At 52.4% G+C, this 27887-nt stretch overlaps 12 protein-coding genes across 12 annotated transcripts; 3 read left to right on the top strand and 9 right to left on the bottom strand.

Moving 5' to 3' along the window:
- Positions 1-7: 7 nt before the first annotated feature.
- On the bottom strand, positions 8-1495 carry ABOM_009552 (acetamidase/formamidase family protein; the record flags this gene model as incomplete). Its single annotated transcript, XM_022536680.1, has 5 exons — positions 8-586; positions 634-907; positions 985-1273; positions 1344-1362; positions 1421-1495. The coding sequence occupies 5 exons, from the start codon at positions 1493-1495 to the stop codon at positions 8-10; spliced, it is 1236 nt and encodes a 411-aa protein (XP_022384898.1).
- Positions 1496-1996: 501 nt separating this feature from the next.
- usgS (transmembrane protein UsgS) lies at positions 1997-3519 on the bottom strand (the record flags this gene model as incomplete). Its single annotated transcript, XM_022536681.1, has 5 exons — positions 1997-2365; positions 2432-2825; positions 2878-3050; positions 3114-3220; positions 3462-3519. 5 exons carry the CDS (start codon positions 3517-3519, stop codon positions 1997-1999), a joined length of 1101 nt encoding a protein of 366 aa, XP_022384899.1.
- Positions 3520-3995: 476 nt separating this feature from the next.
- Positions 3996-5645, top strand: ABOM_009554 (uncharacterized protein; the record flags this gene model as incomplete). Its single annotated transcript, XM_022536682.1, has 1 exon — positions 3996-5645. The coding sequence occupies one exon, from the start codon at positions 3996-3998 to the stop codon at positions 5643-5645; it is 1650 nt and encodes a 549-aa protein (XP_022384904.1).
- Positions 5646-6267: 622 nt separating this feature from the next.
- On the bottom strand, positions 6268-6738 carry ABOM_009555 (signal recognition particle 14 kDa protein; the record flags this gene model as incomplete). Its single annotated transcript, XM_022536683.1, has 2 exons — positions 6268-6633; positions 6712-6738. The coding sequence occupies 2 exons, from the start codon at positions 6736-6738 to the stop codon at positions 6268-6270; spliced, it is 393 nt and encodes a 130-aa protein (XP_022384905.1).
- A 371-nt stretch (positions 6739-7109) lies between these two features.
- On the top strand, positions 7110-9735 carry ABOM_009556 (MIF4G domain-containing protein; the record flags this gene model as incomplete). Its single annotated transcript, XM_022536684.1, has 2 exons — positions 7110-8487; positions 8537-9735. The coding sequence occupies 2 exons, from the start codon at positions 7110-7112 to the stop codon at positions 9733-9735; spliced, it is 2577 nt and encodes an 858-aa protein (XP_022384902.1).
- A 239-nt stretch (positions 9736-9974) lies between these two features.
- ABOM_009557 (uncharacterized protein) lies at positions 9975-11454 on the bottom strand (the record flags this gene model as incomplete). The annotated part of the gene is made up of 2 exons (XM_022536685.1): positions 9975-11375; positions 11440-11454. 2 exons carry the CDS (start codon positions 11452-11454, stop codon positions 9975-9977), a joined length of 1416 nt encoding a protein of 471 aa, XP_022384903.1.
- A 2027-nt stretch (positions 11455-13481) lies between these two features.
- On the top strand, positions 13482-14534 carry ABOM_009558 (UbiA family prenyltransferase; the record flags this gene model as incomplete). The annotated part of the gene is made up of 1 exon (XM_022536686.1): positions 13482-14534. One exon carries the CDS (start codon positions 13482-13484, stop codon positions 14532-14534), a length of 1053 nt encoding a protein of 350 aa, XP_022384896.1.
- Positions 14535-14603: 69 nt separating this feature from the next.
- ABOM_009559 (uncharacterized protein) lies at positions 14604-14921 on the bottom strand (the record flags this gene model as incomplete). Its single annotated transcript, XM_022536687.1, has 3 exons — positions 14604-14641; positions 14693-14760; positions 14818-14921. 3 exons carry the CDS (start codon positions 14919-14921, stop codon positions 14604-14606), a joined length of 210 nt encoding a protein of 69 aa, XP_022384897.1.
- A 248-nt stretch (positions 14922-15169) lies between these two features.
- On the bottom strand, positions 15170-17481 carry ABOM_009560 (transcription factor domain protein; the record flags this gene model as incomplete). The annotated part of the gene is made up of 4 exons (XM_022536688.1): positions 15170-15423; positions 15490-15974; positions 16026-16706; positions 16757-17481. 4 exons carry the CDS (start codon positions 17479-17481, stop codon positions 15170-15172), a joined length of 2145 nt encoding a protein of 714 aa, XP_022384922.1.
- Positions 17482-19788: 2307 nt separating this feature from the next.
- On the bottom strand, positions 19789-21272 carry ABOM_009561 (putative monooxygenase; the record flags this gene model as incomplete). The annotated part of the gene is made up of 3 exons (XM_022536689.1): positions 19789-20870; positions 20942-21142; positions 21227-21272. 3 exons carry the CDS (start codon positions 21270-21272, stop codon positions 19789-19791), a joined length of 1329 nt encoding a protein of 442 aa, XP_022384921.1.
- A 584-nt stretch (positions 21273-21856) lies between these two features.
- Positions 21857-23032, bottom strand: ABOM_009562 (uncharacterized protein; the record flags this gene model as incomplete). Its single annotated transcript, XM_022536690.1, has 1 exon — positions 21857-23032. The coding sequence occupies one exon, from the start codon at positions 23030-23032 to the stop codon at positions 21857-21859; it is 1176 nt and encodes a 391-aa protein (XP_022384920.1).
- Positions 23033-24100: 1068 nt separating this feature from the next.
- ABOM_009563 (uncharacterized protein) lies at positions 24101-25693 on the bottom strand (the record flags this gene model as incomplete). Its single annotated transcript, XM_022536691.1, has 1 exon — positions 24101-25693. The coding sequence occupies one exon, from the start codon at positions 25691-25693 to the stop codon at positions 24101-24103; it is 1593 nt and encodes a 530-aa protein (XP_022384919.1).
- Positions 25694-27887: the final 2194 nt, after the last annotated feature.

Raw genomic sequence — 27887 nt, forward strand, 5'->3', positions numbered from 1 at the left:
AACTGAATTAGCTGCTAGCAAATGCACAGCTGCCCATATCCAATTTAACAACCTCCGCCTCAGGCCTGATATCAAAATCAAAGATATCCATCGGCACCCCCATGGTGGTGCAGGCGTTCGGAATATCCACTATTCCAGCAATATGGCCTTGAACTGGGGCACAGCTGAGTAATAAATAAATCTGGTAGTCACTGTAGCCATACCGACGAAGGTACTCGATCACGCGGAGACACGTCTGTCGATAAGCAACGGTAGCATCGAGGCAGTGCTGTTTCCCATTCTCATCGACTGAGAATCCCTCAAAAGTGAGATATCGACCAGGGCCAAACTGTGGCTCAACCGGGCCTGGATGGAATATCGGCGACTTCATGCCTAGCTTGGCCATGCCGCCCTTCATCACGGTGAACTTCAGAGTAATAACACCTGCCATTTCAATGGCACCACAGAAGGAGATTTCCCCATCGCCTTGAGAGAAGTGCAGGTCTCCTACGGAGAACTTGGCTCCTGGGACGTGGACTGGAAGGTACACTTTCGAGCCTCGGGAGAGGTTCTTGATGTCACAGTTTCCTCCATTTTCGGGACGACCCTGCTTTTGTTAGCTCGAAATGATGGTTGTGTTGGACTGGGACATACAGGAATAGTGCGAGCTCCTTCTTTTGCAATTAGTTCCTTGAGGCTCGCTTCCGCGCTCCCAGCATGCGCACTCTTGGGCTCAGGTGGCTTTGCAACCTCTCGACTGGTTGTATTGGCTGCGATCAACTCACCTTCGCGGCGATTCCACTCTGCGAGAACCTCTGCGGAGGGGGCACATCCTAGAATACCGGGATGAATGAGGCCTGCGAAACGTACATGAGGGATATGACGAGAGGAACAAAAGATGCCTTCGAAGTCCCAGATCGCCTTTGCTCTATACGCATCCAGGTTAGCTTTTCTAGGGGTCTGCGCAAGAAGGGTGGAATTCTCTAGTAGGGGGTGCCTTCATACGATTCAGGATAAATCTCGTCCAAGAAGCCTCCTCCGTTTTGCCTGTGAAACACCCCTGAGAATCCCCAAGGCTGGTCCTGGAAAGGTTGAACATCCTGGATTTCTACCAGCAGGACATCTCCGGGCTCAGCAGTTTCAATGTCGAATGGGCCCGATAGATAGTGGATCTGCGTCAGGTCCACATTCTTGATGTCGTCGGCCGAGTCGTTGTTTTTGATCTGTCCTCCGGTCCAGTCCAGACATTCAATCTTGACGACTTCATTGTTGGCGATCTTACCGCAGGAGGGAACTGTTCATAAGAGATATGCTTAGAAAGGATGCTACACGTCATGATCAGGAGGTATAGGAAGAGGATATACCATCCGGGTGCCAGCGGTTCTAGAGCATTGATTAGTATTGACAGGGGAGACACTCGGCGAGGGCATCGAGGACATACATGTAACCCGGGCTGCTCCCACGCTGGCTTCTCCAGGTCGACCTTGAGAGCGGTGCGAATGCCCTTGTGTCCCATATTTATACGGATATCTGCTTGCGATTGATGTTTGGCTATGGATGTATCCAAGATGAACAACTAAGACGGAGGACCAAGGGGGACAGCAGCGCCTTTAAGAGGGCTCAGATTGCAACTCCGCGTGAGGAGGCGAGTGTAACTCTTTCCCCTCAAGGGCAGCAGGATCGATTGATTGATTGATTAACTGATTGATTGATTATCTTTCGACTGATTCATTGTTTTACCAACCCCGCAGTTGGAGATTACGAGAAACGATCGACTTATCGCGCTTATCAGCGGGCCTGGCCGGGAGGAATCAATTCAAGGCTTTCTATATTTCTATCTCATTGGAGAGGCCGGAATCGGTTCCGCACCGTCTCCAAGTTCAGGGTTGGTGGTGACGTGGAGACAACCATCCATCCACATCTTCGGCTTCCCTCCTCTCCTCGGCATCTGCTCTCGTATATGTAGGACACCCTGCAAGTAATAACACCTCTACGGATCCTGGATGAACCCCCGAATCTAGGCAAACTTCCGGCGAAGCGCATCGGGTTCATCAGCCTTGCCACCCTCCTTCTTCCTCTGCGCAGCAATGTTGATCTTGTCAATGTTCTCCAGTGATAGCTGCAGGAAATCATGCTTATTCTTCCAGGTCACCTGGCTTTCAGCAAAACCTTCACTCTCCGCGGGTACCGGTGGAGGTTCCGTGATCTTGGTCACAAGATAGGCCGTGGATGCTTGCGCAATACCGTACATGAGAACTCCGATAAACGGTGTCTTCAGCACAACAGTGAAGGCAATGGCAAAACCAAATAGGACACCTTCTCGATCCGCAAACCAGCGACGCTTCTGTTCGTGAGTGTATTTGATACGGCAGAAGTATGGCTCCAGCTATTTGAAATGGTTAGATATGTCATACATGATCTTGCAGGGTTGGCAGTGTTTATGAGCACTCACGAGTTCACGCATCAAACTGCGGGAAGAGTAATAGCTGTGGAGGAAGGTGACCAGGTAGCGCTTGGGGAGTACGAGGCCGGTTCCGAAGATAGCAGCTGCAGGGGCTGGGCCCACCATCTGTTGGAAGGAAAAGAACGACGCTGCAGGCATCACAAAGCGCCCAACGATGGGAAGAAGCGACAGCAAAAAGATCCCAAGCATCATCCCGACCTTGCGCCCATAGCGACGGACGAACAAGAGAGCTGATTCACCTTTTGGCTTAGACACCCCAACACTCCCCTTGGTGGAGTACATCGCAAGGCTTGGGTAGTACATGGCCCGTAAAGTCTTGGGATCATCCGCCTTATGTTTGTCAACATAAGTTGAGTCAACCCATTTGATAGATTCCATAAAGCTATCTAGTCAGTACAGGAACTCCATGTCGTGCGGCATAAGAATAGGCTTACATTTCATCGAGAGTTGGGGTGATGTATCGCATGAGCGTCATCACCAGGAAGGGAACTTGAAGGACTGATTTGCTCAAAAAATCAAGACTTTCAAGAAGAGCATCGTCCCAAGTCGCGCTCTCCAAGTCGGCCATCCAAGATATGATCCATATTAGAAACTTGACCCCGATGATCTAGAGGGTCCCGTCAGTTCTGTAGATCATTTCCTGTTGTGGAAGCTGGAACTAAGGACATACGGGGATCTGAATAATTAATTCAATGGCGACTCCTACAGCGATCGCAAAAGCTGCTTGCCGGAAGTGCTCATGTCTGAAAAGTTCTGGGTTCCGCAGTGCTCGAACAGCTGTTGGCCATTTGGTCAGCCACATATCCACTAGTAAAGATGCCAAGAGGATCTCCATCCATGGCCTTCCCGATGGTTGAGGGCCATGGAATCCCCATTTTGATAACCATGGTCGATTGGCGATCGTGGCCCGATGGTCTGGAGATCGAAATCCAGGTCGATAATCAAGAATGACCCCTTCAGGATGCAAAGGGCGATCCGGAAGTTCCGGACTCAAGGGTGGTGTATGGGGGAGACTCACTTCCAACAATCGTGAGCTGAGCGCCGCGAATCACGGCATTGGGCTCAAAATTGGGCATTTTGAGCGTTCCTCGTAGTTCGAAATCCTTTCGGTGAAGGAGAGAGGTACGATCGTCAACGTGTATTCTTCGTTTTGTGGAACTCCTGGACCTGCAGAAAGAGCGCAGGCAGCCGCATAAGAACTCTATGGCAGCGCACGGGGATTGGCCAAGCAGCCGCCAACTAAACGCGGGCGCTTGCAGGACCCACCGGGGCATGTGAGCTTATGCCTGAGGCTACGATCCCTTCCTGATTCCCCCGCGGTTTTTGTTGCGAGGCAAATCAGATGAACTTTATCACCCCGTATCACGCTGGACCAGAAATGGTCGTTCATTCTCTACGTTCTCTCCCTCCATCGACACTCATTCTCAACTAACTGCGGACTTTCTTTTCTCGCTTTCCATATCACACCAGCATTTATCTTGCAATCGGGTTAGTCTATTCAATGTAACCTGTGTTGTTATCCGCCCTTCCTTTTCACGAGTTCTCATGAACCATGACCGATACCTCGGATGCGCCGCTTCCTCCGATCCGTCGGTCTGCCACTCTCCCTTCGAAATTAAATCCACGTTCCAAACGCAGCGTGGAATCGCTGAGGCCTTCGGAGAATGATCTTTTCTACCATCCCGCAGCCAAAGTAGTTCATTTCGCCCCAAGAGCACTTGCGCCCATCCCGTCGAGCACCGCGCCAGCGGATTTTGATTACCCGGTGGATACTGTCGAAACACTTCCATGGAGATCCCCTACAGAACGGACTGTTGCATTCGCGCCCCTTCGTCTTGAGAAGGTTCACGGCTTAACCGTATTTCTCAAGTGCGGCAGTGTCGTTCATGCAATCCTCAAGAATTCCCAATGTTGGTGTGTGGACGGAGAATCAACATTTGTTCTGCGCATTCGCCCTCTCACCTATTATCGTATCGAATTGCCTAATGAAACGGAAGAGGATAGGCAGTCCGTGGCGGCAATGAAAGAGGCCTTGCCACAGGTCCTCCGCTATGAAGTCACTCCCTGTCCGTTCAAAAGGGGGTTTACCGTCGAGATACCGGAGGAGGCCAGGGTTCCGCGGCGCAAAAGAGCATGGCGTCCGAAAGGACGAAGGGACAGTGCTCCTATCCTCTCAGCCTACATACTCGATAAGAGTCCGGCTCGCGAAGATGCTCTGACTGATTCTCTGAGCGCTGGCGAAGATACCGATGGCAATCTGACGGACGATAGCTGCTTCACAACGAAAGGTAGCAGTAGCACAGTCCTCGAAACTATCCCTGACGATAACGAACCTTCACTGCCCAACAATACTCCCGAAATCACAGATTTATCACGGCGCTCCGTGTCTGAAACTCAACAAAGCTTCCAGACCTTGCTGGCAAGGTTTGAAGACTCGTCTGAACCACCTGTGGAACCCGAAATGTCATTATCTTCCAGTGTTGACTCATTCCACTCCGTCGCTCCCTTATCGTCGTCGCCAACTGAATCAAATTCGGAATCGACTTTCCCATCGACCACATCAACCAAAGACACCGATCTCAGTCTGCGTGAAAGCAGTATCAACCAGAGTCATTCAGAGAATCTAAAATTCGAAAAGGTTGATTTTTCTGCAGGGCGCACGGTACCAGAAGTGAAGTGCGAAGATTGCTGTTCACCTAGGCCCCGGGCTTCTCCCAGGACTTCCTTCTCGGAGGAAGAATTTCGACGAGTGCCTGGTGCACTGCCGGATGACCAGATGTCTATTGCAAGCTATGCTGGTACATCCAAGACCACGGACTCCAACCCCAATCTCAGCAGCATGAGCATAGAATTCCGTCGTCGGTCCAAGGCGTCCCGGGAGCGTGAACTTTCCCCTATGCCACCTCAGTCCACTTTAGCCCTTACCGGCCCCTCGGACAAGGAAAACGCGGCTTCCCTGATTCAGAAGACCTGCACGGTGGTCCTTATTCCTCCGATCCAATTGTTTATCGTCCTCATCCATATAGCAGCTCGAATCGTATTAGGCCCAGCTTTGACATCGGCTGTGGGGGAGTTGAATCACAAGTATGAGTACCAAGTGGCAGACCCTCAGGAAGCTGTGGATGACTTTGATCTTCCACTTGCACCTGACTGTCCCAGGAAACAGTCGGTATCCGAAGCCAACTCTTGGGAGTTGGATTAAATGTTCTGCCAAGGCAGGTTGTGTAACTTGGCTGCCGGTGTCTCGGACGTATATCTCCTCTTTGCCTTCCAGTCTTTTGTTTTTTATTCTATTGGCTTCAATCTCTCGCCTCACACAATTCTTGCCACGCACTCTCTGTACTCGGTATGACGTCCCTGTTTCTATGATGATGATTTGTGCACTGTTTTACTATATGTGTCGTTTTTGGGTTACTGTACGGTTTGTTGGCGGATGGGTTTTTGCTTTGACTATTTATTGTTTAATGTCCCCTTTGTAATTTAGCATATCTCAGTTATAGTCATAGCTAATATACCCTGCTATTATTCATTTCAAGGAGATAAGATTGAATCGTTCAAACCTCCATTCGGTCCAGGTCCTCGGCTCACCAACCGGTCTAGGTATATGTATATCTAACATATCAACATGAAACGAACAAGCAAAAGAAAATAGAAACGCAAAGTAAAATAACCAGACAACGCCATCAATGCAAAGAACAAACAGGACCAATCTCAGAAACATTGCCCGTCACAATCCGTACTTCTAGGCCCCACTGCACACAGAGCAAGTCTCTTCCCTCCACAGGTCATCAAATCATGCCCCATCAAAGTGCCGACCCGTATGCTTAAGCCTTAGCAGCCTTCGCGCCGCCCTTCGCCTTGGCCTTGCCCTTCTTACGATCTCTCTTCTTCAATCCCGTCATCCCCGCCTTGCAGACCTCCGCATAGCGGGTGTAAAAGGCCTCGAGGTCCTCCGGCGCCACTATCGTCGACAGCTTCACTTTCGAGACGGTCTTCTTCTCGACCTTGTTGTTCTTCGGATTGGGGGCGTTGGTGTTACCGTCTGTTGCCCGGATGAGGATAGATGGCCGCGACGAGGAGGCATTCTCTGACGATGCGGTGGTGTCAATGAGAGGCTTCTGGGTGAGGAAGACGGAGCCTCGTGCTTTCTGGGAGGTCTTGGATAGGAGGTCGGAGAGGGAGGAGAAGAACTGTTCATCGTTAGTACAAACCCATACCTGTATCGAAAGCTCTCATGTAACTGGGATAGTTCACAATGATGTACATACCTCCTCGTGGCCGAGATGTGGTGCCATTGTAGATTTGCGACGAAACGATATGAAATTCGCTTGTGTGCGATGTATCCGGGATAGGATGTCCTATACCGTGGCGTAGATACCTTCAACAACTAACAAGACACGGCACCGGGCTGATTCTAAGCTAATTGAAAGATCAACAATTCTCAAAGACCCCTCTGTGCTGCAGTTTCGAACTGGACACTAGACACCATCTTGACATCGGGGCGGGTCGAGCCAACCCTCCGCAGTTGAGGGCGACTCACCGCCTTGGCTTTCATCGCTCTCCGCCTCCACTCCGCCCGCTTTTCTTCCCGGCATTAAAAAAAAAGTTTCGTTGCGCAAGAGCTTCGAGCAATACAACTCTGCGGAGGGAGGATAATTGGCCCACCATGCCGCGCCCGATGCATAATACGACTTCGCTGCCGCGGAACCTGCGCGACGAGTTGGGAATCAAGGATTCCTACGGCGAAAAGAAGAGAAGGCAGAACGGACCTGCGACTCGGAAAGATCGTCGGCGGGAGGAACGAGACCAGAAGAAGACGAAACGAGCGCCGGTTTCCAAACACGGCGGGAGACAACAGTCGAGCCGTCGTGGCGATGATGATGACGATGACAACGACTTTGAGGGGTTTGGGGATGGCTCTGGAGCCGAGTCGGACGCAGCCGGCGAGGAAGATGTGTTTGCCAAGTTAAAGGCTGCAAAGCAGGCGAAACAACAACCGAAACCGATTCTCAAGAAGAAGGCTGCAAAGCCCGAGCCCGAAAGTGGTGGCGAGGAGGAAGAGACAATACGTCCGCGTCAAATATCCAAAACGGTCCAAGACAAGCTCGATGAAGACGAAGCCGAGATTGCTGCGCTAGAGAAAAAGCTTGGACTTAAGAAAGGGAAAAAGCTTCCGAAGTCCTTTGACGAGGATGGTCTAGGCGATTTGCTAGGCGACTTGGATGAGGGGTCGGCAGATGAAGGTCGCAAGCGTAAAAGGGAAGCTGACGAATGGCTACGGAATAAAAGGAGGAAAGCTCAGGGCTTGGAGTCTGAGAGTGACTCTGAAGAAGATGGGAGTGGCTTGGGGAGCGAGAAAGACATGGATGATATGGATGATATGGATGACCTTGACGAAGATGAAGACATGTTCGACGATCTGGATGAAGAAGATGACGAGGAAGCCGAAGAAAGCGAAGATGAGAAGCCCGTCCCGAAGAAACGAGAAAACCCATATGTGGCTCCTGTTGCAGAAACAAACGAGAATCGTCCACAGAAGTATATTCCTCCATCGTTGCGTGCTGCATCCGGATCTGAGTCGGAGTCTCTTGTTCGACTAAGGAGACAGGCCCAAGGACACCTGAATAAATTGTCCGATGCCAACCTGGTCTCCATTCTGGCGGAGTATGAAAAGCTGTACCGGGAGTACCCACGAAAAGAAGTAACGACTACACTGATAAATATGCTTTTCGGCCTCATTTGCGAACGGTCCGCTCTTCAAGATACGTTCCTGATTCTCCATGCAGGGTTCATCGCTGCTGTATACAAAGTTATTGGAACGGATTTTGGCGCCGAACTCGTGCAAAAAATAGTTGAAACATTCGATGCCCGTGGCGATGAGCGCGGCAGCTTCGAAGGGAAGGAGTCCATCAACCTTATGTCTCTTCTCGCGCAACTTTACAACTTTCATGTCATCTCCAGTACCTTGATCTTCGATTACATTCGGCTCTTTTTGCAAGACATCAACGAGGAAAATACGGAACTACTTCTCAAGATCATCAGGAGTAAGAATCACCTCATACCTGCTTGGATATAGCAAACTAACAGCGATAGATTCCGGTCCACAACTCAGACAAGACGACCCATCGTCTCTGAAAGACATCGTTCTTCTTATCCAGCCGGCAGTAGCCAAGGCCGGCGAAGCATCTCTCTCCGTCCGCACGAGGTTCATGATCGACACCATCACCGACCTTAAAAACAACAAGCTTAAGGCTGGAGTCGGCTCCAGTGTAACCACCGAGCACATCACGAAAATGCGCAAGATCCTAGGTTCTCTGAACAACTCCCGGGTCATCCGTGCCACCGAACCCATCAGCATCTCGCGAGATGACATCCATAACTCCTCGAAGAAAGGAAAATGGTGGCTTGTCGGCGCAAGCTGGAGAGAAGACCCGCTAGTCTCCGCCCGCCAGGAACTCTCCAACCTCCCAGCGGACCAGCAGAATGCTGCCGCCGCAGAAGAAGAAGATAGCGATGGAGAACCAGACTTCGTCAACCTCGCAAAAGCCCACCGAATGAACACCGACGTCCGACGCTCCATCTTCGTCGCCATCATGTCTGCAACAGACTACCAAGATGCGCACGTCCGACTCCTCAAACTCCGCCTCAAGAAAGCACAAGAATACGAAATCCCGCGCGTGCTAACCCACTGCTCCATGGAAGAGGAGGCCTACAACCCATACTACACATTAATCGCGCGTCGCCTGTGCGGCGAATCAGGCCGCCGCCTCAAAGTCTCCTTCATGTTCACTCTCTGGAACATCTTCAAACGAATGGGTGAAACAGGCGACATGGACGAAGAAGACGACGCCGACTTCGACGAGGACGAGCAGAACCAACTCCCCATGAAAGCCATCGTCAACCTCGCAAAGATGTACGGGAGTCTCATCGTCGACAACACCCTCAACCTGGGCATCCTGAAGACCCTCAACTTCGCTTACCTGCAGCCCAAATCCAAAACTTTCGTCGAGCTCCTCCTCATCAGCGTCATCCAGCAATCCCAGAAGCAGAAACGCGGCAAGAAGCACACCAAGAAATCCGACGATGACAAGGATGAGAAGGCCCTGATGGAGATTTTCATCCATACCCGTGAAACGCCCCAGATTGTTAAGGGCCTGATCTTCTTCCTGCGCAAGGTCGTGTCCAAGTCGGACGTGGTTTCCGGGAAGGAACAGAAGTTGGTCAAGTGGGGTTGTAACGTTGCGGTTGATGCTTTGAAGGTTGTTTCGAAGGAGACGGCTGGGTTTGATTGATTTGATCCATGACTGTTGTGGTTGTTTTTGGCGTCCGGTTCTCTTTACTATGGGGTTGGATAAAAGCATTGCGTTAGACTTTGTGCTTTGGTTCTTTGTATATATGTCATCTAACGGAATGTATAGACCTCTCTCACGGGGGAGGAAATCGGTCACATATAACTATATAAAGTCCTGGGTATCATGCGTAGTATATACGATCGTAAAAAATATCAGGGCATAGCCACGGCAGCCATCTATCAATCTGCAGATATCAGATCCCACTCCATACACACCAGCCACCTAGTCGTGGTCCCGGATTGCCCGTGTCCGTCGCTATTAGGATCACTTGGTAACCCGGATCCAGACAGCCGATCCTCTAAATCTAACTCCCAGACCAATCCCCGATAAACACCCACCAGATTCCCCCCAACAAGTCCAGGAACACGAGGAGCATCTGGATACTGCGACGACAGCCCAGCCGGCTGGGAGCGTGGGGCCCCTAAAAGAAGAATACTTTTCATCTCACTGCCCTCACGAGGACCAGAGGCGACGTCTTCTTCCTCATCCAGTGACGTCACAGGTTGGCCTCGCACGAAAGCAAGCGGCCCGGAACTAGCGAGGGCAGACTGACGGACCTCCGCGATACGAACGACGAGGAGATACCTCTGCAGATCAGGTCCGGCGCCGGAGCGGTTTCGGTGGTTCATCTGCATCTGGTCTCGCCTGGTGCTCATTTCTAATATCCAGCTGCGCACTTCGGCCGCCATGCCGCCGGGCAGATAACTAGGGGCCGCGGAGCGGTGACGGCCACGGCGACGGAGCGTGTGAGATGAAGGGGAAAATGGGGTAGGGATGGCGGAGGGGTCTTCAGCGGCCTGAGACGGGGATGGCGAGCGCGGTAGAACGAACGCCGGTTTCCGTTTCGGGGAGGTTGGTGCCGGTGTAGCGAATGGGGGTGGTCGAGCGCTTGACTGGGGCTGGGTACTTGAGAATACCTGGGAGGATGATGGCATGAAGCGAGGGTTGTTGCGGAGGGTGGGTTTGATGGTTGCTGGTGTTGGATGTTGGGGAGTAGTAGTGTTTCGTTGAGGGATTATGTCGGCATATGTCTGGGTCGGAGTTTGGATTTGTTGTTGAGTTTGGCCCCCCGTAGGCAATTCTGCTTCTGGGGAAGACGTCTGAATTGTATCATCTTCGTGTTTCCTTCGCTGGGTGAAGGGTGTTTCTGGGTCAAGCGATGCGCGTCTTCGCTTTGTTCGTGTCGTCGTCGGTCCGAACAGAGCTTCGAATTCGGCCTCGAGCTCGCCTGCGTCGCCTTGTGGACTACATTTCAGATCTGGGCTCCCGGTGATATCATCTGGCAAAGTCCGGTGGGCTCCTCCGTTGTAATCTAGTTCGTCATCGGAGTCTTCAATTATCTCTTTCTGGCGCTGGGTTGGTCTGATATCTTGGTCTCTTTTGGTGGCCCGTCTATCTGCGACAGGGGTGGATTGAGGAGATTCATCGCCATCAATGAGGTCATCTTGGCCATATACCTGCGCGGTTGAGCGAGGGGTCTGTTGGGAGAGGACGAAACGGGGTGTTGACGCGAACTGGGGGCCAGCGTTGGGGCGAGCGGCGGAATTGGGACGACGAGAAGAGGGGACGCGAAAAGGTGTCTGCGATAAGACAGTTAGATGGATGCTGTTGTTGGGGGAGAGCTTTCTGTTGACTTCTACTTACGTTAGAAGGGGGCATTGAGGCGAATAGAGGGCGGGGCAAGGTTCAGTTGCGACATTTCTCAAGTGAACCCGCGGGGTTGAGATGGGAAATTGATGATGAATGACGGCGATGATGATCGATGGGATCTTATCTTCAGGTGACTTACCACTTATCTCCTTAATCCCCGTCAGGCAGCGATTGACACCTAAGGCACAACGGCATATCGCTAGAGCATTTGCTATATGACCCGTCACTCATGCTTCCCACCAAAGACCCGGATGAGTCCGGTGATCTGGGCGAAAATCACTGAGCACTATATAATGACATCACAGATGCAATTCCTTCTGCATATATGATGTATATGCATGCAGCATATGTTGTACAAGGTGCCTGCTACCGGATTCCTACTCCTGAACGATGTAGAACTAAGCTCTCGGCCATAGAATTCCATAAGGAACAGTACCTGCAAGGTCTACAGGACACGAGCACCCGAGATATCCGGATTTTGACAAGTTGACGTGTATGGCCATCCATGGACAGACATGGAAAGGAACGAAAAGCCACCAATCAATTCTGCTCGTTCCGAATCCCGCTGTAGGGCCTGACACCAACAGCGCATTGCATAATGCACTCTCCGCAAGAGGGCCCTGTGCTGTGTGCGCGGCCCATGGACCCCAGGATTATGAACAGTAAGTATAGGTCCATTCCTTCGGCGGAGAAGGCAAACAACAGGCAGCGAAAACTATTTGTCAATAAGTTGACCAATGCATTGAAACCATTTGCCAGACTGATAGTCGTCCAGCCAAGCGTCGGAGGGGTATCAACTCTAAAGATTCTCGGCGTTTGGCCATTCCCTAGCCCTGCGTATAACGACCGTTAATATAATGGTTTTGTGGGGAGCCCTTGCAGTCCTGAGAACATGGGTTACTATTCACTATAATGGATTAGGGTTACATCATAACATAAGCGAAAAGGACCTGTGCTATGCATTCATGGAAGAAATCAAGGATTGCCCGTATATCCATGCTAGAACACATGGAAGTATGCAATTGCTGATCCCTTCCCATTTTCCACTGTGCGAATACCCGACGGAGTGTCTGATCCTCATGATCAGCGTTATCTTTGACCCGAAAGATTGGCTGACAACGCATGAGATACTCAAATCACTCGTTCTCTGGACAGACCGATTGGCCGGTCAAATCCTTCAGCCGAGACTCGAGTGGACCGTGCTCAGCCTGGAAACCGTGTGAAACAGAAGGAATCATGCCATATCAATTGCATACTGCTAGGTGATAAGGAATGGCGAATAATTGATAATATAGGCGCGGGGATTTGAATATGGATAAAGTACAATACAATGCAATAAACCCTTGCATTATAATACCGCACCATCCAGGATCGAGACAAAGAAAGGTATGCAGCAAATTAACAAAGAGTCAGCCCTGGGCTAACCCCATTCCCACGCCATTTTAGTCAGAATGCAGCGGAGATCCACTTCGAATCCCAGAGGACGGGATTGAGACCTCGAACTAGCAAACGGACCGTTGCTGTAGCCAGCCCAGAGCCGAGGGTGAGAATGGGGCCGCCTTTACCAGGCCTGAGCGCTAGCCTAGTAGCGAAGGCACCATGGGGCCACTGAATGTATCTGAATGGACGACTTGTAGACGCTAGGAAGCACCGCTGGGACGCCAGCGTGCAAATCCCGGTAACGGTTGTTCCGTCCCCAGCGAGCTCTATTATGAGAGTTGAAGGGGCCGCCTTTTCGTCAAACGGCCTCGAAATGGGGTCTGTCACCGGGGCATTTGACAGGTGGGGCTCGTTGAAGAAGCCGGTTTAACTGTTTGACGTGGTCAGTTGTCGGCCAGTCCTAGAAACGCTACTGATGTACTCTAAGGTTTAGCTCGCGGGAGTTCTCCGTGCTGCTGGGTCGTGGTTTATATCTGGTGTGGTGCAGTATGGCCAGGGGGCACTGGGAGATTGTGGAAGAGGAATATCTATTGATCAATAATCGATTCATTGATTGATTGCTTGATTGTGTCCTACCAAATGTTCTGAATATCAAAATGACCACCACTACTACCCAGTGCCTAACCCTCTCCAGATCAACCATCCAGCCTCTTAAAAGTGACCATGTAAACCCAAGAAGTGTCCATGAGTCCATTCGCCAAGTTTTGCATCATGAGTTTCTCATCACAGAGCGATTACTCCGCGCCAACATCCGTGAAGGCCTAGTCTTGCCCATCGTCGGCCTCATCGCTCGATTCCTGCCTGCTCCAGACCTCCTCCTCACGACCCCCTGGACCCAGCTGGCCCTGGTGCTCCTCAAGACCTTCGTTTGCTTCGTCTGCCACCTGTACGTGTTCGAGATCGTGAACCAAGTCCTCTCCATCGACGAAGACATCGTCAACAAGCCGCACCGACCGATCCCGGCCGGCTTGCTCTGCATCCCCGGTGCCTATAGACGCTGGCTCCTGAGTTGGGCCATCTGCCCCGTCATTGCCAGCCACCTCGCGGGTCCGGAAGCCGCCGGCCTTTTCGGAATATATCAAGCGTGGGTGTATTTTTGCTACGTCTGGCCGAAGCCCAACCACTGGGTCTTCCGGAACGCGTTTGCGTCCATCGGCGCGTACAACATGTTCCGGCTCGTGGACACCATCGTGCACGGCGAGGTCCCGTCGTTCCCGGTCATGCCGAAGAAGGTCCTCCTCTGCTTCTCTGCGTGGGTGGTGACCACAGTACATGTGCAGGAGTTCCATGATGCCGAGGGTGACCGACGGATGAAGCGACGGACGCTTCCCGTCGTCGTTGGACCCCAGGGAGAAGGGCTCCTCCGAGCAGCCACCGCAATGCTTGTCATCGGGTCGGGCGCCGTGCTCCTCGTCGCCACGTCTTCGTACACCCAGGGCTCTTCCCTCCCTCATCAACGTTGGGCGGTAGCGGGACTCGCCGTAACAGGCATCCTGCACAACATCTTCGCATGCATCGTTGGATTCCGGTGCGTCTGGCACGGCGGCGTTGCCTTCGATCGCAAAACGTATAAATGGTTTTACATGTTGGCGGCGTATACCATGATCTGTTATTTGTCGTTCTGGCAGATGACGATGCAGGATATCTAGGTAAGGGTTCGGTTTGAGTATGTCGATAGCGGTAGTTTCACGAGCTCCCTTGGAAAATCTCACACTCGATCAGTTGCGGCAGCATGAGCCGAAACAAAGATCGGCCGCTATATTCGTTAGCCAGGGCTAGCGATCTAGATACCGTAGAGATGACTTACGATTGAAATGCGTGTTTGTTTGTCTGTTTTTGTGCTTTTGTACGTGACGCGGTCTTGCGTTTGCTTTCCTGACATCTGTCAGCAGTGTATTTAAAGATAGAGGAGAAATAGTTTGGTTAGCTTACTCGATCAATGTCATTTCCGAGGCTGAGTCTTGCAGAACATCCAGTGGCTGCTTGCTTACTGCGGACTTGTTGCGCTTGAGAAGGTCGATTAGGAAGTCAGGCATCTTGACCACAAGTATGTCCAGTTCAATTGTATGTACAGGTTGATTTTGTGTGTGTGTGTGTGTGTGTGTGTGTGGGTGGTTGTGACTATGGCTATTATCTGCTATCTACAATACCTCCGTCAGGGAGCCCATTCTTATAGACCTGGTGCCATACGATAAAAAAAACTCCCGATGCCGATGGCCGAGCCCACGGTTGCCGACTTCGTACCATGGTACACCCTGAGGCAGGGACAATTGGCCGAAGAATATCAGTTCCCCGATGATTGAATGACTTCTTGCACGTGCTGAGGGAGCACGAATGTCTGCCCAAGTCCCACCCAGTGCATGGCGTCCAGTCGCGTTAAGCCAAGCTTCATCATGGGGAAGCTTTGGCTTTGGCAGCGGAGCACGCGCAGCCAGGAGTCAACCAGCTGTTTACCCTTGGCGGCTCGCTCGGCATTAGGCGCTTGGACTAAGAGGAGAAGGGCGAAGTTGGAGACGGTTGCGAAGCCGATGCGAGACCCTACACAGACCCCCGTTGGTCAGTATCTCTGTCTACGGATGGTTGGGTAACACAGGTGCGACTTACATGAATACCAAAATCCGGTAAAGTCACTCGACGTCAGCCGCCGCGTGAAGCTGATGACTATCGAAGCGCAGCGCTCCGCCGAGTTGAGGGTCGTCTCGCCCGTGCTGTGGTCGGACAGCTCCACTGCAGGGAAGGACTCGATCTCGGGCATATTGAGAAAGTCCAGAACGGGTGAGTCATCGACCGCTGTATCCAATGCGGAGGGGTTCGTGGGGATCTCGTCCAGGTCGAAAATTAACGGCGGACTGGACGAGCGAGCCATCGGCCGAAGGAGCGCGCGGTAGACAAACAGGACCAGGATCAGATAGGCGAAGTGGATCGAGGTGGGATATGGCGCAAGTCCGCTGACAGACTTGCTCCAGTTGGGAAGTCGGAAGCTTTCCGGCAGCGAGGAGTACCAGTCATTCAGCTTCTCCAACAAGGGCCGGCCAGTGTCGTGTGAAACACGAAAGCGTTCCGATAGGTATTGTGATTTGCGGAGGGTGCTGGTTCACGGTCAGTAGGCGCTAAGCTAAACGCCATCCTGGGAGACGTACTAGAATGATTCATAGATCTGTTCTGCAATGCCAGACAGGTCCACCAAGTAGCGGAAAGGGACCGGGTCTTGCGGCTGGTGGACCCCTGAGGACGACGACGAAGCACCCCTGGTGTGGTAGAGGAAGTCCGCACCGTCCAGCTCACTGACGTCCCATTCGCTCCGATGAATATACGGCGGTCGACCCATCAGCAAGCTGCGCCATTTGTCCTCGGCATAGATGGCCCACCACAGCCGGCGCCGCAGACGTTTCTCCCATGCGGGTATCCCCCACATGCGACACTCGATGTGCAGTCCCAGTGACTCCGCGAGGCCCACCACGGTGCCGACGAATGACCAGACAAACGGGGTGTCAGCGATGCTCGCCCGGGCCTCGTCCAGTGGCCGATGCAGGTACAACAAGGCCGTCTGCAGCACGGCCAGGTGTGGCGTGTGGATCTCCTCGGAAATTAACTCATAGGCCATCCGCCAGAGCCTGTCCGCCGGGGGAGCGTTATATGTTTGCAGCACGCACAGGTAATCGTCATGGGCGGCAAACGGTAGGGCAGATGCATATACCGCTGCCAACAAATGCACCGGCGTGCGCTCTAGAGCCCATGGCTCGGGGATCGAACACGACGGGGTCAGCCCCATCTGAGAGCGGGAGATGAGCGGCAAGGCGGGCCAAACATATTTGATGAACCTACCCCCAGTTAGCAGATGACCACGAAGCTCAGGGCACCAAGAACCTACAGAGACACCAGTCGTTGTCCATAATCGGGTGGAACCAAGCGATTGAGTTCTTCCCGGGTCGCGTCGCCGCTGAAACGACAGGAGGTCTCCTGCTTGGCCGACGCAGCCAAGTCATCTGCGGCAAGCATGAAATGAACCGGAATTTTCTCCGCCGTCGGAACACCACCTGCATTACGAAAGTGGACCTTGTAGAAGCACTTCACACCGGCATCATCAAAGGAGCAATGCCGAAGGAGCCACGGGTCCGACTCGGCAGACGCCCCAAACAAATGGGCCGAAAAGCCTTCGAGCTGGTCCAGGCTTTGCACAAACTGCGTGGGAGATCGTCCAACGGTGACCAGGTGGCCCGACACCGCAGGGGAGACTGCCCCATTCGTAGGCACATCCTCTAGCGGAGCAAAGGCTGGCTGGTGGACCGCAGGGTTGACAGAAGCACCGCGGGAGGGAAGATGCGACGCCGGATGGTTGGGCGGCTCATCCCATGACGGTGGCAAGAAGGAGGATTCCGGATCAATGGATGATGCTACAGAGTCCGCAGGATCTCCCAGGTGACCCGATGATTCACGTCGAGGCCGCTTGGGGGGTGGATGCTCGAAGGTACATGGCAGATCGGCCGAACGACAGCGAACACATGGCAGACCGCCGTCCGTCTGGCATCCAAGCTTCCTTTCACGGCATTGATCGCAAGGGCGGTGCCTTTTGGAGCGATAGGGACGGGCAGACATGATTTTTGCGCCTATGAGACTGATCCATCGTAAATCTTAATCGAAGGTGGCCGACGACGAGGATATGCCTGCAGTCCACAGGGTCTGATCGCCGACGTTTGCCGACGTGGCGGGGGATTCCTTGCTGATTCAGCCTCGGCCGTCGGCCATCGGCCTTTGCTTTTTTTTTTTTTTCTTTTCTTTTTTTTTTCCTTGGGCGTGTGATATATCTATCGTATTGGGCGTTCAAACATCTTGAAAATATTTTATTGAGTAATTAAAATGAGATGAGCCGAGGCTGTTTGGGACCCACATAAGCTATGTCTGCATCCTGTGTTATTGTGGTCGTCCGTTAGCCCTAATTCCATGAATGCCTTAATGCTGCCCAGAAGTGCCATTCAACCAGGGCTAGATCAATTAGAACCTTGTATACAATACTGATATCAGTTATATTATAGTTGAAATGAGCTTGGGACATTGCAGCAAGTAATCTACATCTTCCGATGACTTCCTACACTCAGCACCGTATTACTATATAACAGCGGATAGGGCACCACTTGAATAAATATATATTGTGAAGGGTGGCAGGAATACGAAAATATGATTCATAAGGATGATTCGATGAGCTGTAAATGGCGCCCCAAGAGATTCCATATACAAGCAGGCATTCCTCACCCACCATGGCAACCCTTATATATTAGTACTCGATCCAATCTACTTCTCCGGTTTAGTCTGGTAGCTTTGTTAGCACGGTGGGTCAATGGGATGAGGATTCGATAAGCATCGGCACGACCCGTGGGCAGCCATGTGTCGGGCTTTAGTCGTAGAAATTAAATTATAGGTAGTTAGAGGTCCAGCAAACCTACTGCAGGGGCTTAGTAGTATGTACGGAGTAAAGGCCAGAAGAAGGGTTCCAACCCAATGTGTTGCTTCCACCGCGGGGCGAACTGGTTTGTGCATCGATGACCACCCCCTTTCGAGGCCAGTGACGGTTGGGATGTGGGCTGCAATACTGCCGCGTACTCTAGTTTCAAATTTCAGCCAGTCTATTCCCTATATGAGGGAATTTTGATAGGTCCAAGCTGCGTACTATTGCTGGGTGACACCCCTTGAGTTTGAGATAGTACTCCATTCATGCCTCTAATCCCCACCCCGCGCACGCTACCTCTCAGTGAAAAGAGACCATTCCAGGCTGCGCCTGTTGTCAGTCTCCATCAGACTCGATGGTGTCTCAGGGTCTGGAATTTCGGATTCTAATAGTTCAGTCAGGCATTCCGGCGTATTATCACCATTCAGCTCTCTCCTCAACTGCATGACACCGTGTTCGACCGAAGCCGGTACAGACTGCTGGCATTGCAGAACAATGTCCACCTCCACCAGACGGCGACGATCGACATGCCAATCGACCCTGCGAAAGAAAAAGAAGTGCAGTACTTTTCCTTCCAGCCCGAAAATGGCTCAGTCTCGAAATTGAGCACCCCAATCAGGGCTACCAGGCCATGGCCGGCAGCCAATGATTCCGCCAGCTTCAGGTCAAATAGGGTCAACTGGGACGCCGTCAGCTCGCCCAAGTATCCCACTAAAGGCGCGGCCAGTCCCATTAGACTTGACTCGCACACCCTTGGACCGTTCGCCAAGGGTGTCCGGCCGAACGACGATGGGCTGGTATCTCAGCTAGTCGTAGCAGTTCTCAATGAAGGGGTGCAGATATGTGCCGAGCTAGGCGAGGAACTAGACAAGACAAGAATCCCGGGATCAGGCCCACGGCCGGATAGGGAGTCAAAGTCTACAAGGATTGGGATCTGAGAAGCCTATTAAGCCAGGCTCGGGGCCTATAATCAGGCGATCAAGCAAGAAATGGCAGTCCAGAAGAATTTGAGTGGATCGGTCCTCGAGCTGGAATCCCTCAAGGCACAGGAATCGACCCTGGAGCACAGGGCAATAAGTCCGTCGTTTACAAATGTTACGCACGGGCTGTGAGACCGACCCCCTCAGGCTTTATTGTCACCTTGAATACTAATCTTCAGATCATTTCAAAATTTGCCTTGAGAATCTTGGCTCACTCCTCGCTCTTCCCGGGATATCGTGATCCTGTGGCTGCCTGAACACGGCCTATATTCAACGCTTAGTTAGCTGATATACAATAGGCAACACTCGCCGAACTAAATCTACGCCTAATTGAAAGTCCAGCTGAATTCATAACCGTACATTCATCCCGCTATGCTATGTCTATACTCATGCTAATTTAGCGTCTCGCGGCGACCTTCTATCAGATCAGCCTCTCAATACATCATACATCAATCACAGAACCAAGAAAAGAGCAAATGCTTACGCGAAATACTCATTGAACTTCTCCCGCGTCTCCTGCTGGCAATCAAAGCCATAGATAATCTTCTGCACATCCGCATCGGCCCACTTATCCGGAACGGGTCCGTTGCCCTTCTTCAACGCAGCGAACTGCTTGTCTCGTTCCTCCTTGGCAGCGCCGTCCCCCAAATGAAGAGCCCGACCCGATGCAGCTGCCAGCTCGACCAGCGCATACGCCCGGTCCTTCCGAACCTTCTCGTACACCTTCAGCGCCTTCGCGATCGAGGCGGGGGTCGTATCGGGTAGCAGGGATAATGCGATGGCAATCACGGCACCGTCTTCAATGGCTTGCGCGGCTCCCTGCGCAAGATGGGGCAATGTCGGGTGGCAAGCATCACCGACCAGAGCGGTGGACTCATGCACCCACGTATCCAAGGGCTCGTGGACCCGCAGCTTCCATTCGCAGACCTCGCCCTCGGGGACGTAGCTCAGCATGCGCTGCACCATGGGGCAGAAATCGCCGAAGACCTCCAACATGGTCTTCTTCGATCCGCGCGTCGTGTAGGTGGCGTTGGTGGCGGCGGCGAAGTTGGTGTCGGGCTGGACGGTGGAAAGGTTGTAGATGGTGTTGTTGGACACGGGGTAGGCGATGATGTGACGCTTCTCGCCGATCCAGCGCGTCACCTTGGTGCCGTTGATCAGCTCCAGGAGCTCCGGGTCGTCCTTGATCTGGTCCTTGTGGATCATGATTCGGTAGGCCGCTTGGTTCGTATCCTTCACGCCGGTCTGGATGCTGAGCTTGTCCATCATGGCGACCCGCGTGTTGCTCTTGATGCCGTCGGCGCCCAGCAGCACGTCGGCCTCGACGCGGTACGGCGCTTGGCTGGAGTCGCGCGGCGTCGCTGTGAAGGAGGGCCGGGGACCGAACGAGTCGACGTCCCCGGTAGACGTGGAGAAATGGAACTTGATGTTCGGGTAGCGCAGACAGCCTTGGTACAGTCCGTTGGACAGCGATGAACGGTGGCCCACCATGTGCGGGTATCCATATGTGTCTTTGATATATTGCAGCGGAACATGCGCCAACTCAGAATCGGTTGCACCCACTAGGACCGAATGTCAGCAGGTTAGACATTCACTGGGAGAGAGACACCGGGAACTATGCTGGATACCGTACCTCTGACGCTGGTCTCTTCGATATTTACGGCCTCGGCTTCAATTCCCTTCCATACTCCCAGGCGGTCCAGCACTCGGGCCATGTTCGGCGCCAGTTGGATACCCGCTCCAACGAAGCCCAGGTCCGAGGCCGATTCATAGACATCAATATTCTTGAAGCCTTCCTGGGCTAGGGCCAGGGCACATGTGAGCCCTCCCATACCTAAGACATTCGCCGACGTTAGCGATTTCAACTCATTACTCTTGATCCAGGTGCCGGGGGGGAGGAAAACAAGTGTTCACGCACCAGCGCCCAGGATGGCGATCTGAAGATCCTGCGGTGACTTAGCCATTGTGAGATACTGGTGTGAATGTGTTGACTGTTCGTCTTTGGTCTCGATGCGATGTCGTCGTTCAGCTGTAGATTTATTTAAATGACGGGCACGGTCCTCGGCCATAAGGCGGGAAAAGATTTATCCCGGATTCCCACGGTTCCCCACAAATCCCACAACGGTGACGAGGTCGAGCACTGCGTTTGAATTGGCATTTGGCTCCTTGGCCATGGTTCCAGGTTGATCTGGGGAAGGAAAAAGTCTCGTCGCCTCTCCACGTCGGCAGTTTTTCCCCGTGGGGCGAATCAATTTACATCCGACGGCGCACTCCAACCGTCGATCGTCTTCGGACAACAACTTGGCAGGGATTTCGGGCTTAGATGCTTATTCCGATGGGATTATAATTCTTTATTTAATACTGTACAGTGATTTATACATAGACATGGATCCACCAGACTGCTGACCAAGTCCCGTTTCGGCCAAACCCCTGTTTCTTTCATGGCGGTTGCGCCGCATGGCAGTGTTTCGGACGTCGACGAGAGTATGTTCTGCGAGATATTGCTGAGTATACCCGTCAGAGGTGATAGGAGGAATCGAAAGACATACTACAAAGCCTCGCCAAGGGTCTGCACCACCTGGCCAACGGGAATACCAACACCGGGCAGTCCGAGCCCGATAAGGAGGCCTGCGACAGAAGGAGAAAGCTCAACAAGCAGAGCACCTCCGTCTTCGCCGATGATGGTCAGAATGCACTCCACAGGGTCACCCAAGTCGTAGACGAGATCGCCCACGGTCGCCGCGGACTGGATGACAGTGCCGACAGGCTCGGCAAGCTGACCGAGACCCAAGCCAGTGAGCAGGTTGGCGATGGGCCGGCTCAAGGCAATGAGAAGAATCTTGGAGTCCTCGCCAACCACCTTAAGAGCGCAGTTCACAACGGGAGCAAGGTCTTCGAGGAGTCCATCGCCACGCTTGAGGTGCTGGCCGACAGTGCCGACGATGCTGCCCACGGGCTGAGCGATGCTAGGAAGTCCGAGTCCAGTGAGGAGTCCGGTAATGGAGGGCTCGAGCTGAATCAACAGGAATCCACCGTCCTGTCCCACAACGGTCAACAGGCATTCGACGGGCTCACCCAAGTCCGCGATGAGTTCGCCAATGGTGGCAGCGCTCTTAATGATGTGACCGACGGGCTGGCCCAAGCCAGGGAGGCCGAGTCCGGTCAGAAGACCGGCAACACCGGGGCTGAGCTTGAGCAAGAGCTCCTCGGTGTGCTCACCAACAATGGTCAGAACATCGTTGAGTGGCGGGCCCAGGTCCTGGATGAGGTGTCCAGTTCCGTGGCAGCCATCGTCGTCACAACCGCCCTTGGAAGGCCCCTCAGGGTCTTCTGGGTCCTCTGGGTCTTCAGGATCCTCTGGGTCTTCAGGATCTTCGGGATCTTCAGGATCTTCGGGATCCTCTGGGTCTTCCGGGTTCTCTGGGTCTTCAGGATCGTTCGGGTTTCCAGGGACCGTAGGAACGCCAGGAACAGGCAACCCAGGAACGCTGGGAACGGGCAATTCGGGAATGCCGGGAACGGTTGGGACTCCACCAGGACCAGGAACCGGAACTGCAGGGGGAGCAGGAGATGGTATCTCAGGAGTGCTGCCATCGTGGTCTGAGTCACAGTCGCAACCCTCGGACGAAGCTCCAAGAAGGCCTCGGGCTTGGTGAGCGCTGCCCAAGGGGCTGGCGGCACTGCATGCCGCCAAAGCGATCGTAGCTAGGATGGAGGCTTTCATGGTGGAAGGAATGAAGTAGGTACAATCAAAAGGAGTGGCGGTTTGATAACTGTCAAGAGAAGAATCAAAGAAGAGCTAGAAAGCCCGATGAAGGAATGGATGCTTGCTGTTGAGTGACAGGGTAGCGCTACAAGACCATATTTATACAGCTTTCTCTTCCCCTGATCGCCTTACTGCCTTTTGCATCAGCATGGCCAGATGCATGGGTACCTGTCTGCCAAGCAGTGACTATTCAGAACTATCCAGCCCCGTCGGAAGTGGTGGAGCAGTGACAAGCCCATGGGCTTGACAACTATCAAGTGCCTCAAAGGAAAAGATTTAAGCCAACGGGCAGAAACGTAATAGCATGCTTTGACTGGTAAATACCATCTCGTACCGTACCTATCTAAGTTCTATTTACTCTCTAGATGCGTTTTCTATACCTCACTCGGCAATATTGACATATCAACCCTATGGCAATGACGGGATGGTATCTCTGGCGACAGATCTCGTAGAATTTTCTGTTGGGTATCTTGCCTTGTCGAGTGCCTCCAATCGTCTCCATCGTCAGGGGTGATTTATGTTTATTGTCTCAGACATGCATGCGTAAGTCCAATGTGGCTGGCGATGGTCAGGGATTAATTCTTGGTCGAGGCTCTCGATCCCGGTTATACAGACTCATGCTATAACCACCCCAGTGGCGAAAGGTATAGCGGATCCAAGAAATCCACGTTCATATTAAGTAAAAGCTCCATGATAAGCTTAAAGTCGGATTGAGCCGTTCGTCCGAATGGATGTGATCGCCGAGGTTAGGAGTGCTTTCGGGTTTGGACCTGCATCGAGTTCCATCAACTATTGAGCTTGGCGCAGTTGATCACCCGCATCGGATGTGATACATCACTGGGAGATGCGCCATTTGCCCCCAATTGGCTGGGAATTAATAGCCTGACAGCAGTGGATTCTATCGTCAAAGAGTAAAAATAGGGTAAGAGAAATACAGGGCAAGAAAAAAAAAAAGAATATACCGCAACGGTGCTTCCGACACAACTTTCAGGGTCGTCGCTATTGACAAATAGGTCCACGACTCGATCAAATCATCGCCTGCAGGTAGTGTAGCAGTTTCTGTAGCCAGCTTGACTGCCGGGGTCCTTCCGGGCCTTCTGGACCCCCAGGGCCTCCGGGCCCTCCATGCTCGCCCCAGTAGCGTCGTCCCTGGCCACTCGGCCGCGACGCATCTCGACACTGTGGGTGCTCGTAGTCCTCGACTGTTCCCATCGGCCAAATCGGAATCACGCAAATTTCGTTGTCAGCACACCCCTTACATTCCTTCCATGTGGTCCAGGACAAGTAGTCCATGAGGCTTCGAAGTTGGGCGACCGCTGCGTCGTAGTCGGTTTGCTTCCAGGCCTCGATCATCGCCGAACAGATACTGCGGGTAACGGATCGGACGGCATCGCTGGCTAGCCCATCTGAGGGAGCCCCTGCAGATACAAACTGCATGCTGCATCGGTCGACCTCCAGAGCGGCATTGCGATCGCCATAGTCGACAAATGGCCCGAGGCTGTTCTCGATTTCCTCGTGAAGTGCCCGCAGCGTTGATAGCTGACCAGAGACGAGGTACCTCAGCTCATGCGCATATCGTTGCACCACCATATCTGCCACCCCCTGCCAGTTAAATGAGGTGCCACTAGGATCATGGTTCATAATGAGATGGTCCAGATCGTTCCGCATCGGGCCCAGCTCATCGGCAAAGAGATGATGCAACCGGGGCAGTAAGTTGCTATTGCTTCCCGACGAACGAAACAAATCCAACCCATAGACATACGCCGTCACAAAATGGTCATAATTGAGGATGACCCTGTTGCTCCCGATTCCATTGTACCGTGCTGCGATGGCTTTGTACCAGAGCATTGCCCCATCAAGGGGGCCCTTCTTGTCCTTGCCACCACGCGGGCCAGGGCCCCGTTTATCAGCCTTCACCTGAGTGACCCGAATCTCATCGAGGTCTCGGGCGAAATCACAAAGAATTATCTCGAACCCGGCCTCCATTCGGATGACACCGTCCAGACGGCCTTGGTAGTTGTCCCGAGCCATGCGGCAGACAAGTTCCGCCCGTTCACCTTCCAGCATTCCGGGCCGACCCTCGAGTGCATCGCGAAGCAGGATGCGATCCTGAGAGTCCAGTGTTCCGTTTTCTGTTTTGGCAGCCGACATTCCGTCGAGGTACAGCAGTCGCAAGTCCTTTGCGGCCGTGTATGTATGGAGGTATCCGAGCTTATCTTGATCGTTCTCTTGGTCTTTTCCTGATTCCTTGGGTTCCCGCTGGAGCGGCAGTTGGGACCGCTTGTATGGGCCTTTGCCGGGAGGAGGGCCATGATGGGGTCTTGCGAAGACCATAGCATGCTCTGGCTCGAAGGCTAACCATTCCGTTCCGTTCACTGGGCCGGGGAAGGAATTGCCGTGGTACAGTTGCGTTCCTTTCGGCACGGTGGCCAGGAAAAAGGACATGCCATTGTGGTGCAACGATGACCCCCATTGGCGCATGGAGGAATGAATCGCATTGAAGATGTGATTGGCATTGGGTGGAAAGGTCAGCTCCGAGGCGATGATGCTAGGGACATGGAGGGCGAACAGCAGTACCAAGGCTCGCAGAAGAACCGCAGGGGTAGTAGGTCCGGCCATGGCTCATGTGTTTCTCTCTCTCTCCCTTCTTGAGCCTCTTGGAAAATCCAGATGACTTAGCTAAAACTGCTTTATTATAGTCCACCGGCTCGGAGCTATCGTCGCGCCAAGTGGGGGGGGATGACAACGACGGCCGCGTCACCCGTGAAACCAGACAGAATCCGAGTCGAAATCGTCGCTTCGGCTTATTGGTCGGGGTCCCGTCTGGACCTGAAGGCGAAAGTGGAAATCGGGCTGCCTAGAAAGATTGGATCTGCGTCTGCAGAGGCACCATTTCGGTCGTCAGGCCAGTTCGATCTTATCACACGTGTGGTCTCCACATTTTCTGATCCTTATCAGATCGAATGGCAACTGAACCCTAACCAAATCCAAAGATCCCCAACTACTACCCTCATCATTGATCCTCTGGATAAATACAACGGGGTAACCCAGAATAAAATATAATGACGATACCAGATATCATCCAATTACACACTCCTTAATCGCCAAGGGTCAATCTTACAGTCATCTGTATACCCGCGCTAATATAACCAAGTGTGTTCCACCATACACTGTTGCTGTAAACATTAGTGAGCAATTCAAGACATTCGGCAAGTCAAGTCGTGAGGGCTGACACTCAAGGTATTTCCAATGTAGGCTGTTTTCGGGCTACCTGATGCTGAACACTATACTATGTTGTGAGAACCCTGCTAGCATAACTCTGACGTGGACTATTGTAGTGGCTATATAGGCGGGGTTGGAGTTCAGGCATTGGCAAGAATTCCTTAGATTCCCCAGCCATTAATATATCCCTATCCACTGTACCGATTTATGTCTATTTTTACCGGGTTGAACTGAGTGTCAACCTTCAATCCCTCTGCCTCCCTCTCTCTCTTTGTGTGTGTGTGTGTGTGTGTTCTACATCAGCAATTCGGCCGCGACAAGGCCCCTCCATAGGTAATGCAGGCCAAGCTTGCCTTTCGTATACCACGCCACTGATTGTGAAGCCAAGCGAAGGGATTAATAGACATGTAGATTCGCATGTGCTTGAAAAGTAGCTGTGGCGTTCTTGCGGGAAAAAAGCTCCGTGGAAGGCTAAAGCCACCGACCTGTGGAGATATTAGTACCTTAGGGACATATCTCTAAGAGAAATCATTTGTTAGACTTATTTTTCTAGCCTCAGAGGATGGGCTACGCGGAACTGTACTGATTGGCTACTAAGACCTGGCATCATAACATGCATCATAACATGCATACTCTGTAGTTAGCACAAGGTGGGGGACATTGCACACTGCAAACTGTGAGGGGGTTAGCATGATATGATCAGGGGTCCTTTGTTTCTCTCATTTTCGTTTTTCCCTGACAAGATTTCGGTTGCCCACGTTGATCATATGCTTTTACCAGTGGTACCTTGCCCCGTACGATGGTTCACAAAGAATAGACTACGCAGTGGGGACGGATGAATCCTGTCCAGAGCTAAGCCAACAGGCTACCAACCCTGCATCGAGTGGATCGACGGCCAATAAGCGGGAGGGACCGACTATGTAACTGTTTATTCGTGTACAGACACTTTGGGGACCCTCACTGGGGTAAGTATCTAGGCTGTTCCAAAACATCTAGAACACATGTGTTGAGCTCAGATGACTTAACGCTGGCTCGATCATGATGCAGATTAAAGGAAATACTTCCCCCATAGCCGCACTAAAAGCCGGAGAAAGCTCCGTAAATGTGGGGGCAATATGCTGGATAACCAGTGGCATGCATGTATGGCATGCTTCTGCTAAAACTTGCATATTATCACAGTAACAAGGTGACGTACTTTCAGCTGAGCCCGGTGGAAGCAATCAATTATGGCACGCAATATTTCTGAATTGGTAGGCTCTCCGAGGCTGACTTGCATCCTGCATGTTCTTTTCCTCTATTTGATTCGATCATCTGAGTAAGGTGGACAAGCAATTGTTTCAACTAATCCTTGCTTAACCAGCTGTGGTCTTCCAGCCTCCAGATTCCCAAAATGAACTTGGACAGGGAACATCAGAGAGCACTGTTAGGGATTAGGTCCTGGGCAAAATGTGTATTTCCCCTATGAATCGTAGGATGCGTGGTAGACACCGTGTATAAATACCCCAGCTCAGACTGGCTTGAACAGATTGTCAACCTCTATCAACTCTTCATTCTGAAAGGCTATCATCTTGAACCAGAAAAGAACAAGACG

Source organism: Aspergillus bombycis, assembly GCF_001792695.1.
Source record: "Aspergillus bombycis strain NRRL26010 chromosome Unknown contig00118, whole genome shotgun sequence".
In the NCBI taxonomy this organism is placed as follows: Eukaryota; Fungi; Ascomycota; class Eurotiomycetes; order Eurotiales; family Aspergillaceae; genus Aspergillus; species Aspergillus bombycis.